This window comes from Neopsephotus bourkii, unplaced genomic scaffold, assembly GCF_033783945.1.
Source record: "Neopsephotus bourkii isolate Nb327-2 ecotype Australia unplaced genomic scaffold, CSIRO-AGI_Nbou_v1 NB_659, whole genome shotgun sequence".
Lineage (NCBI taxonomy): Eukaryota > Metazoa > Chordata > Aves > Psittaciformes > Psittacidae > Neopsephotus > Neopsephotus bourkii.
In genome coordinates this window covers 5734901-5752643 of record NW_026901158.1, presented here as the reverse complement: position 1 = coordinate 5752643, position 17743 = coordinate 5734901, and the positions used below count along the sequence as shown (strand labels likewise).

The following is a 17743-nucleotide window of genomic DNA, read 5'->3' as shown; positions in this document are numbered from 1 at the left end:
CCCTTTAAGCCGAGCCGCGGCGGCGGGGGGAGCTGTCATCCGCTGACCAATGGGCGCTGGCTCCGCCTCCCCGCCCCTTCCCCTCTCTGCTCAGCCGCCCTCATCCTCGAGCTAGTCCCTGGGATGCATTCTGATTGGTGAGCCGGCAGGCAGTTCCCCGCTTTTATTGGCTGAAAGGGTGCCGGTGGGCGGTGCTGCCCCCTCCCAGGGTAGGCTGCGGAGCGGGGGAAGGAGACGTTGCCCTTCCGCGGCCATGGCGCGCAGCGCGGGGAGAGGGCGCCGAGCGGGGCCGTGCGCCTCTCCCCCCCGCCACGGTGAGTGGTGCCGGCCGCGCTCGCTCGCTTGCTGGGGCCCATAGGGCCGCACCTATCGCTGGGGAAGTGGGGGGGAGAAGAAGAGGAGACGGGGACCCCTGGAGTGGAAGTCGGGCCTGGGGGCGCGCTGAGGTGCAAAGGGTACAGGAACCCGCGGGCGGCACATGTGCGGGGCGCTCCGGGGGTGCGAAGGGCCAGAGGACTCCGGTTCACATGGCACGGCTTGCCTCGGCGGGGGGTTCAACGCTCCCCCGGTGTCTCGGCATGAGAGCCCCCGGTGCGGAGAGCCCCAAGCAGAGGCGTTTCCGCGGGTCCGTGCAGCGTTGGGCTCCCCAGGCAGGCATAACAACCCCCGGGGTGTTCCTGTACCCGAGCCAACTGCACCTCGCTGCCTTCATCTCTGCGCTGGCCAGAGCGTTGCGTTTAACCTTGTGAGGAGAACGCATCACTCGTGTGTGGGCCCTGCGGCTCCTGCCACCTTGAGACCATTTCCTAGCGTCTCCCAGATGGGTGACCTGGCTGCGGGCGGTGAGGTGAGGGCAGGCAGGAGCAGGGGGTCCTCATGCAGCTGGAACACCACGGGGGGGTTTAGCCTGTGGGTGCAGGGGGATACCAGAGCCCGGTGTGGCTGCACATGAGGTAAGAGCAGTGTGGCCTGGCAGAGAGCAGGGCCAAAGGGTTTGTGACATCGTGGTGTTTAGAAGATGAGGTTTCAGTTGCTGTAGCTCTGTCCTTGATGTGAAGCATGTGCCTTTTCCCCAGCTGCATGGAGTAAACACTGAGTAAACTCGGTGTTGAAATCTCTGGGGCAAGCACCTTTGGTGGTGGCCCTTCCGCGGGTCTGTGGTGCACAGAAAACTACAAAAGCAGATTTTTGACAATGAAAACAGACCCGTGGTTATTTGTAATCTCTATATATGTATTCTTTTATAATGGTGCTGTGAACAAAATCCTTCCAACCACAAGCTACCACTTCTGGTGCAAGTAGAAACCTCTGGCAGCCGTCAAGTCCGAGGCTGCTGCTGCTGTAGAGCAATGTAGGGACCTGCCCCTGTGGCTGGTAGGGCAAGCAAAGCAATTGCTGCTGCTGCTGGTGGTGGTGGTGAGAAGATGCTTTGGATCTGCTTGGCTTTAGTGGCACTGCTGTTACAGTGTGGTTTGTGAATTAAAGTACAAGGAGTACACCTGGAGTACTGTGTGCGGGTCTGGTATCCTCAACATAAAAAAGACATGGAACTGTTGGAACAAGTCCAGAGGAGGCCACGAGGATGATCAGTGGCTGGAGCACCTCCTGTATGGAGATAGGATGAGAAAGTTGGGGCTGTTCAGCCTGGAGAAGAGAAACTGTATGGAGACCTCATAGCAGCAGTCCAGTATCTGAAGGGGGCCTATAGGGATGCTGGGGATGGACTCTTCATTAGGGACTGTAGTGGTAGGACAAGGGGTAATGGGTTAAAACTTAAACAGGGGAAGTTTAGATTGGATATAAGGAGGAAATTCTTTCCGGTTAGGGTGGTGAGGCACTGGAATGGGTTGCCCAGGGAGGTTGTGAATGCTCCATCCCTGTCAGTGTTCAAGGCCAGGTTGGAAGAGGCCTTGAGTGACATGGGTTAGTGCGAGGTGTCCCTGCCCATGGCAGGGGGTTTGGAACTGGATGATTTTAAGGTCCTTTCCAACCCAAACTACTCTATGATTCTATGAGGTGCAGACTGTGTGTTCTCTTCACTCACCCGATTTTCCCCTCTTCCTGCAGGAGGAGCACTGCTGGATGAAGGCTGAGCCCAGGACTCTGAGCCAGGTGTCAGAGGAAAGTTGGATTTCTTTGTGAGCAGCTCACGCAGCATCCACAACAAGTACCCTTCCCCTTGCTGGCTCCTGGAGGTGCCAGCATCCTTGTGCAGACATGGCATTTAGAAGGACAGAGGGAATGTCCATCATCCAGGCCTTGGCCATGACTGTGGCAGAGATCCCTGTGTTTGTTTACACCACGTTTGGGCAGGTACAATAGTGGGAAAGGTTTTTCTGTCTCATTCCTTGGGTTTTCTTTGTGGTAGTTGTGAGGGACAGAGGCCTGACAGGGTGATGCTGGGGTACTTGGGTGGTTTGAGGGTTGGTACGAATCGCATGGTGAGTTTGGGGTAGTGGGAGATCTGCTGGTGGTGGGCTTGGAGAGGGGATAAAAGGGTTTCCCACATCCCTCCCTGGAAGAATGCATGGATTCAACCCTTCTCTTCATCAAAGGTGCTAGAAAAAGACTTCTGTTTTAGAGAAATGTATTTCCCACTTGTTGTAACCCAACACTTGGAGGCATAAAGCTGAGCTCCATACCAGGGTTTCAGAACTGAATTTGGATAGCCTGGACTGCATCTCTTACAGGATGTGTGTAAATATGCAGTGTGTTTTGGCAGTGAAGATTGAGACCAAGTTCTCCAGGCTCTGTCGAAGTGATGCTCCACAGTTTCTCTGCTTCTAAGTCTTAGTTTTGTAGCAGGGGCTGTGTTTTGCAGGCGGGAGGGGGAATGCCAAAGGTGTTTCTGTTTAAAACTGCTTTAAAAATAAACCAAGGGTGGTGGAATTGGTTTTTCATTGTTGCTCTTTCATATCTTTTGTGTTTAAAGTCTGTCTTCTCTCAGCTGCGGCTCTCCCCAGGCCTGCGTAAGGTGCTGTTTGCTACAGCTCTCGGGACGGTTGCGTTGGCTCTTGCAGCTCATCAGCTGAAGCGGCGTCGGCGTCGGAAGAAGCAGATTGCTCCAGAGAAGTGTGGCTTTAAGCCTGGCGGGATCACGGTGCCCATCTTGCCAACCAGAAGGGTCTCCTCTGTGAAGAAAGGTTGGCCTTGCAAAAAGGGAAATGCCCCCAAAAGCCTTTTGTGAGGGGGCAGAGAGGGTGCACAGGGGGTGTTGGGGGAGAGGAAAGTGAACCCATTTGTGTAGTCCATCAATGCAGAATGTAATTGGAAGCCTAAAGCACAGTGCCATGAACACAGGGTTAGTGCAGGAAAAGGAGAGACCCTGAGTTCAAAGCCCTTGCTTTGAAAGAAGCAACACAAAAGTGGCACTGAGGTTTTCACCAAGGTTTGCAGTTTCTATCCCCCTTCCTACAGGAAGACCGTGGACCTGTTATGCTATGTGCCCCTGACAGTAACAGCCCAGGGCACACAGTGACCTGGTTATGTATTGATCTTGGTGATGCCAACATGAGGCCTGACCCAGGGGTCCCTCATGCAGCCGCGTTGGTGAGGTTGGGATGGTAGAAGGGAAGTTGGCCTGGGGCTGGCTGGGGAGTTGTGAATGTTTGTCCGGCTCTGAGGCAGCTCCTGCACCTGATTGTATTGATTTTGGGGGTAAGACTGACCCAAGTCCTCAGCAAAGCACTCGAGGGATTAAGTATTTCTTTTGTGAAACGTGAAAATCCCTGAATAGTTTTAATAATAACCAAAGGAGGGCCATCTGTGCTCTGCCTGGCCTGAGGGAGGCTGGAAGAGTTCCTTCTTGGTGCTTCCCACTTGCCTCCTGCTGTCCATGAGTAGTGAATAAACATTAATTCCCCAGCCGTGGAGCCCCACTGATACCAGCTTTATTAGTGTCTCAGGGCAAAATAGAGCATGCAGGATATCTGTGACTTATTTCTAGGTACTGGATGCTGCTTTGCCCATTCACCATCACACTTCTCAGGGCAGTGTTCCCCTTGCTGTTCACAGCTGCAGTGAACTGAGCCTTAAAATCCTGGTTTTATGTGGCCTTTCCTTGCAGGATACTCCAGCAAGAGAGTGCAAAGTCCTGGCAGCAAGAGCAATGACACACTCAGCGGGATTTCCTCCATTGAGCCTAGCAAACATTCCAGTTCTTCCCACAGCCTCACCTCGGTAAGATGGGAGATGTGCGTTCACCTACCTGTAACAAGGGCACCAAGTCCTTGGGCTTGGGCTGGCCCATGGGTAATGCTAAGGCTCTTGGAGCAGGACAGGTTACAGCCTAATTGTAGGGTGAGTTCTGATATTAACTTTGCAGTGATTGTCTGGGATTGCCTGCATGAAATCAGAACAGCATTTTCCCCTCCTGTGCTGGGACTGCTCACAGGTTGCTTGGTTATTAAAACAGAGGTAACTGCCAAAATCTGATAGCTCTGTTCAGGAAACAGTGCAGGTTGAGAGCACAGCCCAGTTGTTTCTACCTCCTCCAAAGCCAAAAGCAGCCTATAAATACAGGTAATTCAGGCATAACCAGGCAGGAGAAGCCATCACTGCTTATATCCACCTCTTGTGAGACCAGACACAGAATTGCTGGGAACCATTTGTGGCTTTAAGACCTGTTTTATATCTGTCTCCATTGCCCAAAGCCTTGTGTGCTGCTGTTCGATCATCAGGCAGCCCAAGTGAACCTCTGCAGCTTTGTGCACTGTGACTTATTGCAGTCCAGCCCCTTGGCATCGCCTGCCTGGGCTCGGTGGCTGGTCAGCAATGCTGGAGCAAGGAGAGGGGCAAATCACCCCCTCGAAGGGAGCTCTGGCCACCAGCACCCCCAGGCATTGCTGGGTTTTAGCTTGTTCTCTGCATTTTAAAGCAGCAGAAAGCTGCCAAAACTCTGTGCTGGGCACAGTGTGTCTCCAGCAGGCGGCAGTGTCGGCCCAGCGATGAGTGTGCACTGGAATTCTCATGGAATTAACTGGGACATGATGGGACGTGTCAGTAAGCACCAAGCTGTGTCCTGCTCTGGCTTCCCTCTCCCTTTGGGAACTCTCACATCCATTTAATTCCCCTGCGGCTGCTCCCTTCCCACAGATGCTGTCCAGGATTTAGAATCATAGAATCATAGAATAGTTTGGGTTGGAAAGGACCTTAAGATCATCCAGTTCCAACCCCCTGCCATGGGCAGGGACATCTCACACTAAACCATGTCACCCAAGGCCTCGTCCAGCCTGGCCTTGAACACTGCCAGGGATGGAGCATTCACAACCTCCCTGGGCAACCCATTCCAGTGCCTCACCACCCTAACAGGAAAGAATTTCCTCCTTATATCCAATCTAAACTTCCCCTGTTTAAGTTTTAACCCATTACCCCTTGTCCTATCACTATAGTCCCTAATGAAGAGTCCATCCCCAGCATCCCTATAGGCCCCCTTCAGATACTGGAAGGCTGCTATGAGATCTCCCCGCAGCCTTCTCTTCTCCAGTGAAGTCAGTTTCTCTTTAGATAAAAAGCTACCTAAATACCTTTTTTGCTGCTGGTGCATGGATGGGGATATCCACAGAGAGGGATCTGTTCCCATATTCCCTCCGTGGTGTGGGACTGAGTGTCTGTGACACTGTACTCACTGCTTTCATGTTAGTTGGTGGAGAAACAGCTCATCCTTCGCACAGCTGCAGCTTCTGTCTCTTCTCTCATCTGCTTCCTGGGGTTCTTCTTTGCTATCTAATAAGTACGTCAGCAGCAGTGAACTGGTGATTTGCAGTTCTGGGTCTCGAGGTGATGTATTAACACTGCAGAGATCAACCAGCAGAGGCAGGACAAGAAATCATCGGTCAGATTATTACGGGAGGGTTTTTGCTGCAATCAGACTCCCATTTGGACACCTTTTTCTGAGCCATATGAAAACACTGGTCATTGATGGTGTCTGAACCCAGCACTTTATTGGGTGGGACTTTAAAAGACATTTATGAGCTAGTATGAAACTGGAGAAAGGTGACAGTTTGCTGTGTAGCTCTTAGTGCTTGGCTGTCCCAGGAGAAGCTTTGGTTACAAAGAGAAGGGTGAGGATCCCCCTGGCCAAAGCTCTCAGCTGTATTTCTGCTGGTAATCTGTTCCATTGTTTGGATTGTGGTCTCTTCCCTCCCACTTCCAGTGTTTTGTGTATGGATACCTGGAGCTGCCATGAACTTTCTATCAAAATCCTTGTGCCTTTGTAGTGATTGCTTTGGAGCTTTCTAGGGCTGTCACCTCCATCAGTTCTCTCCTGCTAGCGCTGCCCATTGTACCTGGTTTCCTAATGAAGCTTCAGTGTAAATTGCTTGGGAAGGTAATTCCCACACAACTTCCTGGGCTTCCCAAGACCCCCCCCTGTGGTGCTGGGTGGAGAAGGCGAGAACTTTTCACCTTGCCTCCACTCTTAGCATGGTGGGGCTGTCACAGCTGACAGTGTAGTGTGAACCCAGGCGGGAAGGGGCTGGTAGCCCTCGATACCTTCCCCTTCCCAGGGCAAGGAGAACTGGCACAGGGGAGCACAAGGACAAACTCAGGGAAGGGAATGACTAACTGGTGGTGGTGTTTGTGTGGTCTGAACGTTGCTACCCCTGGAGAGAATTCAGAAGGTGTTTGCTGCTCTCTGCTCCCTTCCTGCAGATGGTAGCAGTCAATTCCTCAAGTCCAATACCAGCATCAGCAGGGATGTGGGAGGCCCAGGCAATGGGAGATGCTGGAGCCATTGGTGATTCCAGTGCAGAAAGCCTCTACATTCAAGGTAAACAGGCACAAGGATAGCATTACTCTGGGGAGGGATGTTTATCACTGTCATTCAAAAAGAGTGCAAATTGACACAGAGCATCAGCAGCTCTCTGATAGGAAGCTCTATCCTATTCTGAGATTAAACTCCATCACTTGTTAGTTACAAAAATGCTGTCTTCTCTTAAAGAAACATTTCTCTTTTCTCACGGAATAATTTACTTCCAAAATACTGTTCTTGAGCAACAGGATCACCTTGTGCAGAGAACAGTACTTTAAAAGTAACATGGCTGATGTTTTAACCGGTTTGGGGATGTTCTTAAATACAGTTTAATTTGGATTAGCAGTTAAAAGGGAAAGAAATAGAGTACATTTATTCTTTCTTATCAGCTGGGGAGAACTTCCCTCTTCACTGTATTGTCTGAATGAGCAAACACTCATGCTGTATCGCTTTGGCCTCAAGTGGCCTAAGGCTCATACAGCTTGTTTTTGGTTGCATTGCCAGGCATGGAGCTATTTGAGGAGGCCCTGCAGAAGTGGGAACAGGCACTGACCATCAGGCAGAGGGACAGTGTTAGTACCAGCACTCCCGTGCCCTGGGACAGCAAGAAACAGCAAGAGAGCATATCTGAGAACATCTCAGAGGTAGGTCCCCCCTTTTCCCTTGCTGGGGAGCATGCTGAATGGCAGCCTCTGTGCTGGAAGCAATAAGTTAGTAGGAGGTTAAAGAAGAGCAAATTAAGGGCAGAGCTGGGCCAGACTCTGTTTAAGACCTGTCTGTAGCTGCAGCTTCTTTATGCAACGGGAGTGGGTGTTTTTAATGTCTTTTTATTTTTAATAAGTCTCGCCCCCTCATTCCCCAGCTTTTCTACCCACCCTCCAGCATGGTGTCAGTCACTGTCAGGCAAGTCCTCCAGCAGCAGAGGCTGCGGTAGGAAAAGGCTGTAACTACAGAGCATCTGAGAGGAGGGAATAGCTTTTGTGTGACAGTGTTGTGTCTGCAGCTTCTGAATGCATTTGAAAGTGGAGATCATGATGGTAGCTATCACTTGCTAGGGAGCTGGGTGGAGAGTAAGAGGCTAGCTGGCTGCATGAGTAAGGCAGAGTGGGAACTCAGAAGGATTTAGGTAAGCAAGAGGGGTAGGGAGATGTGTAACTTGTTCAGCTACAGCTATGAACCCCAGTATTTTAGGACAGCACCTTCTATGCAGGGAAGACCTCTGATAAGAGGAGATCCAAACTAGAATGGCTTAGTGACAACCATGAAGCTCAAAAGAGCAGCTGTAGCTCAGGACTGTGAAAGGAGTTAAACTCCCAACTCTCCAGGAGTTCTTACTGGCAAAAAGAGTTCCTGGTGCAGGAAGCATGTGAGATATTTGTCTTCTGTCCTGGATAATATTTATCTAAGTCAAATCTGGATTCTCTTGTTGTTGTTTCTCTTTGAAGAGTCCTATATAGTATTTCTAAAGCTGATTTAAAACCAGTTGGTTCATTATCAAAATAGATTTCATGCTTGTTATAGATTTCATTTCTTGTTAATGCTTCTGTCATCTGGGTGCGATACTCATGCAGACACAGGGCCATGAAGGCAAGTCTTATTTTTCTCCTTTTTCTTCTTTATCCTCCTGTGCTGCTTACAGCCAAGTTTGCTTATGCCCAGCATCTTAATCCGAGGACTCTTAGTCAGTTATCTAGTCCTGGATCCTCTCTTGTATTCGACACAGCTTTTCTGGCGCAATTCCCTCTTGAAATTAGGCTAAAATCACAAATCATGGGAGCTCAGTGATACATAACTTGTTAAAATACCTGTTATTCTGGATGGCAGGTTAAAGTTCTTAAGTTCTTTCTTCCTTTTTTTAACAGGAAAATAGAATTGCAAAGCTAAAAAGCCAGATGGCTTGAAGAGGCTGTGTAGAAACTTCCCTCTGCTTGCGTTATTAGCTGCACTGTAGGATTAAGGAGTCCTCTCTCTTGTTTCTTTCTTTGTTTTTACAATCATTTGATCTGCAAACTGCAAATCCCATTTTCTGGAAAACTTCTTCCCATGTCTGTGCTGTTTGTCTCTGCCCTGGCTAACTAAGGGTGGCTTTTATGTGTGTTCAAGGAGGAGTCCCAGAAAAGGGAGTTTGCCGAGAAGCTGGAGTCCCTCTTGCACCGGGCCTACCACCTCCAGGAAGAGTTTGGGTCTTCACTTCCATCAGACAGCATGCTGCTGGACCTGGGTATGGGAGCTGAGCTGGAAATGCATGGAAGGGGCAGTTTCCATCTGGATGTATGGCTTTTCTGTAAGCTAGGCAAAGGGCTGTTTGTGGGGTGGGGGAGAGGGACAGCACAGGAGCTAAGAGGAAGGGTAATTCATAACCTCCAACACATGCAGCTTCTTCCTTTCCTCCAGAGAAGACTTTAATGCTTCCATTGACGGATGGGTCACTGCGGCTGCGGACGGATGATGAAGACAGCTCAACCTCGGAGGACTCCTTCTTCTCTGCAGCAGAGGTGACTTAAGTTTCAGCTGTGTCACAGCCCAGCTACTTGCAGGCGAGCCACGAAGGAGCCAAACACATCTTGGTAGAGGAAAATGAGCAGACATGGAGCGACAGCCCCAAGCTGTGAGGCTCTTGATGGATGTTAGGAAAAGCCTCTTTTAGTTGGGGGCATAGTGCAGCCCTTTCCAATTGGCATTTGTAGATGTCTATTGTAGAAAGCCTGCCATAACAGTCAGGGAAGTACTGTAAATGTAATGTAACGTGGCTTGGTTACCTAAATTTTAGGGGATATTGAGCTGTCAAAGCTGGGACAGCTTCGAAACTGGTGGGAAAAGAAGTATCTTAGCATGAAATAATTGCCAGTGATGCAAGCTTGCATCAGGAAGGAAGGCACATTGTGCTTATGTGTGGTCTCTGAGTATGTGCAAACATTAATGAGATCGTTTTGTTCTTCCCATGTCTCTTGCCACCTCTACAGCTCTTTGATTCTCTCCACTTTGAGGAAATGCCATTCCACCTCTCTAAGCCAGTAGCAGCATATGAAGAAGCTTTGCAGTTAGTGAAAGAAGGGAAAGTTGCGTGCCGGACACTGAGGTGAACACAGCTGGAGTTGTGGGTGTTTGTGTCGAGGCTGCTTTGAGTAGTGTGGATACATCACTGCCTCTGAGCAGCCCTTTAACCAGAATAACCCTGTGTGGTCAGAAACTCTGAGCATCCTTCCTGCTCATTCAGACTTCTCAGGGAAGTAGCCCCAGATTTTTGGACACAAGTTAAGAAAGGGCAATTGTCCCAGGAAATTAGTAATGGGAGATGGAACTGTTGTGGGAGGCTGGTAGGCAGAGTCCTGTGCTGTAACAGCCTTTGCAGAGGTGCTGTGGTCCCCCAGGGAGCTGTACAAAGGGAATGTTGTTACTTTCTCCTAGGCACAGACTGGCGGTTTACTTTTTGTTCTGGGGACTGTAGTTGGTATGAACACAGCCATCAGGAGAGCTGGAATTTATGCAGTCCTTCCCCTTTTCCTCTAGGACAGAGCTCCTTGGCTGCTACAGTGACCAGGACTTCCTGGCAAAGCTGCATTGCGTCAGGCAGGCCTTCCAGGTGAGAATGGCTCCTGGGTTCCTGCAGCATGCTGCTGTCAGCAGTGTGTGCTCCTCCACCAGCACAGGGGTGAAGGCTTTGCCTCGCTAAAGCAAATCAAAGCAGCAACCTAGCTTCCCTTGCCTAATTCTGCAAGGGAATTAAGCAATCCCACCCTGAGCAGTTTGATTTGGAGAGCGGTGGTTATGTAGCTGCTGATGCTGATTTAGTTCTGGGAATCAAAGATTTAGGAATTTCAGAGCTGCCCAGAAGCTGGTGCTCTCACTTAAGAGATTTTCACTTGGGCTGCAGTCAAACCTCTGAGGTGGGGGAGGATGGTTTCTTTCTCCTTACCAGAATCCTTTTCCTGGTAATGTATGCTTAGAGTCTGAAGAGCAGCTTTTGAACCCTGGCCCAACTGCCAGGCTGTGGCCCCTGTGCCTCCCTTTTTGCCTCTTCCAGTCTTTCAGCCTGATTTTTAACTCGCTTCCTGGAGAGAGCAGTTTTGTTTTCTACACTCCAGCTTATTAAAGGTTGATGATATGGTGTCAGCAGCATTCACTGCTTCGTGTCGTGTCCTTTTTTGATCCCAGCTCAGAATTCATGTAGGTGTATGTGCTCACAGGAGCCTTCTTATGTTCCCTTTGCAGGAGCTGCTGGAGGATGAAAGCAATCAGTTGTTTTTTGGGGAGGTTGGGAAACAAATGGTGATAGGACTGATGACAAAAGCTGAGAAGGTAAGAAGTTTGTATAATAACTAAGCTGTGTTGTGAGCACAGAGACACTTGTTCCTTCATCCCAACCAGAGTTTGAACAGTGTGTTGGAAGAAGGAAACCTCGATCTGTATGCTGGTGACTAGTGATAAATACCTGTGCTTTTAATCTTGTTTAACCAAATTCTCTGGAAAGAGCTGTTCTGTGCATCTCCTATCCAGAATTTGATACTGTGCCTCACTGGAGAGGGTACGGTGTGTGCATCAGCAATGGCATCATCTCAAGCGATATTGGAAAGGAAAGAGATAATAAAGCCTTTACATCAGTGATGTAGGAGTTCAGATTGCTGTCTTAGTCACTTGGTCACCCCCTGAACAGGGAGATTTGTTACTTGCATGGCATTAGTAGCATTAGTCCCTTAGTGGCTCAGTTTGCATATAGATGATGGGTTTTTAGCTACTAGAAAGTGGAGCAATGTAGGTGTGTAGGTGCTTTGAGCCACAGCTGAGCCTGGCGCCATCCACACCTCCTAGAAATAAATGATCTCTTTCTGCATAAAGAGTGTTTTGGCTAAAAGCTTTATGAAGTCACATGCATTTATGTTGATGTAAGCTCAGAGTAGACAAACTTTGGTGCCTATGTAGCTGTTGTACCTTCTGAAGTGTTTTGTTTCTCTGCTCTCCCAGAATCCCAAAGCTTTTCTGGAAAGCTATGAGGAGATGCTGCATTACGCACTGAAGCAGGAGACCTGGCCGACCACTCAGCTGGAGCTGGAGGGAAGAGGGGTTGGTAAAAGACATTATCTCTACAAACCTGCAGAGGAGTTGGAAGATAATGAGTATGTAGGAGCAGTCCAGGAGTGAAAGAACCGCTGCTGAAATACTATTACATTGTGTACTTCAGCTCACTGCATTTTGTTACTTCAAACCAAAAGAGTAAAGTCCATCTCTTTTCTTTAACCCTGTTGCCTTTACAGACTGTTCTGCTCTTTGGCAGGTGGTATGCATGAGTTTCTTTGATATTGTGCTGGACTTCATCCTCATGGATGCTTTTGAGGATCTGGAGAACCCGCCCTCCTCCGTGCTGGCTGTGCTGCGCAACCGATGGCTCTCTGACAGCTTCAAGGAGACAGTGAGTAAACAGGGAGTTAAACCTGTGCTGAGTGTGAGATTACAGGGCCAAGGCTGGGAAAGGGTAGCACCTCAGCTGTCCTGGCTGAGCTGAATTCTCTCTTTAGAAATACCAGGCTTTCCTGAAGCTCTAAACAACAATCTTCTAGTACAGGTAAACTGTTTGCAGGAAAGCTTTCCCTATTTTGAAAGCTCCAATAGATTTACTTCTCTAATGGCCCTTATCAGTGATGCTAAATGATGACAATGCATGTTTTCATGAATGAAAATGAGAAGATCAGAATTTAGGGAAAACTGTGTGTGGTTCTGTGCACTTAACCATTCATTCTGGTGGTACCTCAGCAGCTCCTTTGGCTCCAGTGGCAGTGCTTTCCACTAGTCTTGGCCCCTAGCTGGGTATTTTAGACTGATTAGTTTCATAGAGTGCTTGGTAGGCACCTTTCAACAGCTGTCTGCTTCCGGTCTGCATGCTGGGGGGGTTTGGTAACCAGATCAGGTCATACTTTGGCTTTTCTGGAAGGGATCTGGAGTGGTTAAATCTGCTTGGTTGAGATGGTCTCTCTCGGTTAATCGTAGGCTCTAGCAACTGCCTGCTGGTCAGTTCTGAAAGCAAAAAGGAGGCTTCTGATGGTAAGTAAAACTAAAAGGGGAAAAATCAAATGTATTTGAAGCTGAAAACACCCAACTCTTGACAAAATACAAAACTGAAGGGGTGTAAGACTGAATCACATTCTTTGTGATGCTTTAGAGCGCTGGGGTCCTGCTGTCATTCCTCCAGTATTGCCATGCCAGTATTTTACTGAATCAGCCAGAGTTCATTCTCCCTTTTTCTTAATGTGAGGATTCAAAAGACAACATTTCCTGTCTGGTATTCCCTCTCCCTGCTCACAATACCATAGGAATGGTCACAGGCTCCAAGCAACAAGGGACTGCTCCTGAATTGTAGTTTCTGTGCTGGAATGAATGACTCCTGCACATCTCTGCTTCTCAGCACTGATTGCTGAGTAGCTATTACTTGATATATTTCCCTTAAATCCGTGGCTTTCTGAAGTTTCACAGCAGATGAGTTCATGGACCTGTGGAACAGGAAGCTGCAACTTCACAACCTCAGTTCTGCCACAGGGTCTGTGGCCTCTGGCAAGTTTTCAGCTCCTATCCCACAGCCAGCTGGTACAAGGAGGTTTTCCTGATGAGCTGGTACAAACTGAAATGAGAGCGTTGAGAGTTGTATTGCTGCTGCCATGCAGTAGCTCTGTCTTGGATATTTGCATGCCCTTTCCTGGCTTGGTCCAGATTTTCTTCTGTTTGTTTTCCTCCTGTAATAGTAGTTTAGCAACATGAAGACAGAAAGCTCTAGTCATCGTTCAAGGGATCTGAAAGATGAATGTAATCCTGCAGGAAGAGATGTTCTTAAGTAGCTCTTAACTTCAGTTATTGCAGCGTGGTGCTTTCTGGCAGGGAATTTGGTAGCTGATATGGAATAAGCTGCTAATTCTGAGCATGAAGAATTCTTCCTTTCCTTGTGACAGGTACCAGATGGTTTTATCTCTCATTTCTACTCCGTATCGGAGCATGTCAGTCCTGTTCTAGCCTTTGGTTTTCTGGGGCCCAAGCAGCAGCTATCTGAAGTCTGCAGTTTCTTCAAGGTAAGGTGGCTTTTTTGTACCTAATTTTGTGTGGGACTCTGCTGTCTCCTGTCCTAAGGCTGCAGATGTATGCTTTTGGTGACTGATTTGGCATTAGAGAAACTTTGCTCTGTACAAAAGCCTTCTAGAAATCACTTTTTTGAGATGCAGATCACTACATTTGGATTGGTAAGAATCCCACAGCACAATTTACCATAACTGATAGCAAAAAATGTGAGGTTATAGAATCACAGATTGGTTTTAGTTGGAAAGAGCCTTCAAAGCTGATCCAGTTCCAACCCCTGCCATGGACAGGGACACCTTCCACTAGAGCAGCTTGCTCCAAGGCCCTTCCAACCTGGCCTTGAACACTGCCAGGGATGGGGCAGCCACAGCTTCTCTGGGCACCCTGTGCCAGTGCCTCAGCACCCTCGCAGTGAAGAGCTTCTGCCTAATACCTAATCTAAAGCTCCTCTCTTTCATCTTAAAGCCATTCCCCCTTGTCCTACCTCTTCAAAACTGTCGAAAGTTCCTCTCCAGATTTCTTGTAGGCACTGTTTAGGTATTGGAAGACTGCTTTATGGTCTCCCTGAGTCTTCTCCAGGCTGAACAACCCCAGCTCTCTCAGCCTGTTCTCCATAGGAGAGGTGCTGCACACCTCTGAGCATCTTCATGGCCTCCTCTGGACTTGGTCTAACAGGTCCATGCCCTTCTTATGCTGGGTGCCCCAGAGCTTGTGTTGGCAGATGGGGAGAGATCTTACTGTAAACCTTCCTTTGCCTTTGCAGCACCAGATAGTACAATACCTAAAGGACATGTTTGATTTGGACAACGTGAGATACACAACAGTGCAGTCGCTGGCAGAAGACATTCTGCAGCTCTCGCGGCGGCGCAGTGAGATCCTCTTGGGATATCTGGGCACTGAGACTTCCCCAGCGATGAACGGCATGCTTCCTGGTGAAAATGAGCCGCTGAAGGAGCTCATCTGATCTCAGTCGGGAGGAAAACAGTTTTGTACAAGGACCTTTCTCCTTCCAGAGATGGATAAAACTACCTGCAATGTGCTGTGGTGGCAGCGAGACTTCACACACAGCAACCTGGTGGGACCTTCTGCTTTGTGTAGCCGGTAGTGTTTGCTGGGATGGATCCAGGACCACTTGCCAGCTTATGGTTTGAATTTCTTGTTTGTTCCACCTTTCTGTTCTTGCTATTTTTAATGTGTCATATGAACCATGAACTGCCTGGGCCCAGATTTTTGCACAATTCCCTTGGCTAGGGACAACATACACACACCCATTCACCTTGTGTGTTCTCTGGGAGGTAATCCCTGATGTTTACGGTTGCGTGTGGGAGCAGGAACATCATTGGTAAATTCTGCACTTGACCATTAGCTTCTCAAAGAGGCTTTGTTTGCTTTGGGGTTTTAATTATCGTTCTTCTCTGCTGTGTTGCTACAGACATTACTGCTGTTTTTTACCTTTAGGTGTTTTAATACATGCAATGTGACTAGCAAAGGTTTCTTTCCCAAGGAGGAAGAAATACTTCTCTAAAGCACTGAAGTAAAATGCAGACTTCTGTAACCAGTCTGAAGCTCTAAGGAAGTTGGTCTGTTCCCTCGATGTTGCTGCTGTTTGCGGGCCAGGTGACAGGCTCTGTGCTGTGGTCATCCACCCTTAGGAGATTGCTGAGGTCTATGTTTGCCCCTAAGGCAAGATATTGTGAGGAAGGGGTGGATTTGCATCCTGCCTGTGCATGCACAAAGTCTTTAATGTCCATCAGAGTGCCTTGCTGCATTTCAGAATGAGCCATTAGCAGGTTTTGCTAGGTAGGAGGTGTGGGGTGTACACAAGCAGAGGGAACCAATGTACTGTGCTGCTTATTCCTTCATGCACAACGTAGTAAGAGGTGTAGATGGTGGATGTGATGTACGAAAGGGGTTATGTGTGCAGGCAGCTGGAGAGCTGGGATTAAGCTGGTTCAGAGGAAATGACTCATGATAGTCTGTCAGTCCTAAGAAACATGGCATTGGTTTTGGGTATAGATCACACATGTGTATGTGTGTCCTTGTAATGCTGGGACAGGCTCTTCTCAAATGATGTGATCCTGACTGCATAAGCCAGCACCTGAAATCTTGCTGCTCTGGGACATCTGCTGAGTTGGATGCTAGCATAGGATAGCCCCAGTGTTGCGTGCTGGACTTGCAGAGTCCTGGCTTGTGTGAGTTTTGTGGTGATTTACTGAGTCCTCTCTGAATGCGGTACTGTGGATGGAGGTCGAAGGTCCAGCCTGTGCTTTCTCCTGGTTTAATCCACAGACAGCTCCAAGTCCCAGCCTCAGAACAAGGAGGTATTCAGGGAGAAGAGAATGAGGACTTTCACAAAAACATGGGCTTCACTGTTTGTTCTCCAGACCTGATTAGTTATCCCTTCTGTCTGTTCTAGGTAAAAGGTGTAAGTGTTATCTAGCCATGTCTTTGTAAGTGGGACCAAAAAATGTAAGAATCTGGAGATTCCATGTGAGTAGAAAGTCAGTGCGTGGGCTTGGAGAACACAAATGTCTTCTTTCTTCCTTCTAGGATATCTAATGTGGATTCTGCTGGTAAAAGCAGGAAGGAAGTAAGGAGGGAAAAAGTAAATAGGAGGATGTCAAAAGAGTAGATAAATGCTCCTGAGATGCTTTCAAGAGGGTAAGTGTAGAGTACATAACATCTGTTGCTTTATAAGCACACCAGACTGATGTGGCTTGTCCTGAAGACCAGATTAATGCTGTAAACAAGATAGTGCTGAGGCAGAGGTGAGGAGCAGCTGACCCAAGTGAGGCTGCATGAAATAAGCTATTATGAGGAGGATTTAAGAGGCAGCAATTGAATCTGGGAAAGGTCTCTGAGGTGTTTTGCTACTGGCAGCATGATGTGAGAGAAGGAACAGTGGATGTTGTATTAGCATGACACACCTCCTCTGTGTAAATGTGATTCTGAAATGTTACGTTCTGAAAGCAAGTTACTTTGGGGTGGGGGAGTTTATAGTACTTTGTGTTCTTATGTGGCTGGTTTAGAAGAACGAGTAACTTCAGCAGCTTTGTATAATGGTTAAAAAGATGCTAAAATGTGAAGGTTAATGTAATAATACGGATTGTAATTCTAATGAATCAATGCTGTTAATTTCTCATTTTTAGAATTGTTTTATGTGTATTTATTTGCTACTTTGAGTGTCTTTTGGCCTCAGTGCATGAGGCAGCATGTTGTGTACAGAGAACAACACTGGCTGTGGTCTTTGGTCTTTTCACATTGTGGTGGGAAAAGGGCAATGAAACAGTGTCCCATGAAGCAGCACTAACTTGCACTGCAGCTCTTTAAGCTAAGAAATTGTAAATTCCCAATCAATTAAATGGAAGAAAGACAGTGGTTTTTTTACAGCTTTATGCTTTTCCTTAGCTCTTATTGAAAATAGGGTACACTGCCCTCCCAGCGAAGGTAAAGAGGAGTTTTTCCTGAGAACCTCTGCAGCTTCTTGAGTGTATGTCTGCAGAGACAAACTGATTTTCTCTTTACTCTGTTAAACTCTGCATGCCCTGCCCTGTTCCTGCTGTTTCATTGCTGCTCTTTCTCCCTTCTTAATCCCTTTGTAGCCTGAGAGGAAAGGTGTTTGCAGCCTCCTGAAGGATGCTGTTGAGATCAGTGTAGTCAGACGAGCTGCTCCTGTGGAAGAGGCTCTCCCTGACCTGAGGGGTGGTGATCAGTGACCTGCTGCCTTCAGCTCCTTTGGATGCAATCCTGAGCAGAGACTTGGGCTGCTTCCACTGATCCCAGCAAGAGCAGGGCTTGGTCCAAATGGCAACCACATACTCGGGTTTGCAGGGCAGAGTAGAAGGTGGTGACCTCCTGCCCCCTGGCTTTGTAAGAGATCACAAGGAAATCCTCTTCTCCCCAGCATATTCTGTTTAGCAAAGGCAATTCATTCAG

The 17743-nt window shown here is 48.3% G+C and overlaps 1 protein-coding gene across 5 annotated transcripts; it reads left to right on the top strand.

Annotated features, from left to right (window-relative positions):
• The first annotated feature begins 246 nt into the window (after window positions 1-246).
• On the top strand, window positions 247-16949 carry MIGA2 (mitoguardin 2). Of its 5 annotated transcripts, none has more exons than XM_061352804.1 (16): window positions 247-314; window positions 2071-2313; window positions 2948-3143; window positions 4067-4179; window positions 6652-6769; window positions 7256-7395; window positions 8855-9035; window positions 9128-9246; window positions 9715-9830; window positions 10262-10334; window positions 10964-11050; window positions 11714-11812; window positions 12024-12158; window positions 12734-12787; window positions 13687-13803; window positions 14571-16949. In XM_061352804.1, the coding sequence occupies exons 2-16, from the start codon at window positions 2218-2220 to the stop codon at window positions 14769-14771; spliced, it is 1845 nt and encodes a 614-aa protein (XP_061208788.1). In that variant the 5' UTR covers window positions 247-314; window positions 2071-2217; the 3' UTR covers window positions 14772-16949. The 5 variants fall into 5 exon arrangements, with proteins under 5 accessions (XP_061208788.1, XP_061208787.1, XP_061208790.1 ...); XM_061352803.1 differs by having other exon boundaries at window positions 2933-3143; window positions 8858-9035; XM_061352806.1 differs by having other exon boundaries at window positions 248-314; window positions 2933-3143; window positions 8858-8972; window positions 9146-9246.
• Window positions 16950-17743: the final 794 nt, after the last annotated feature.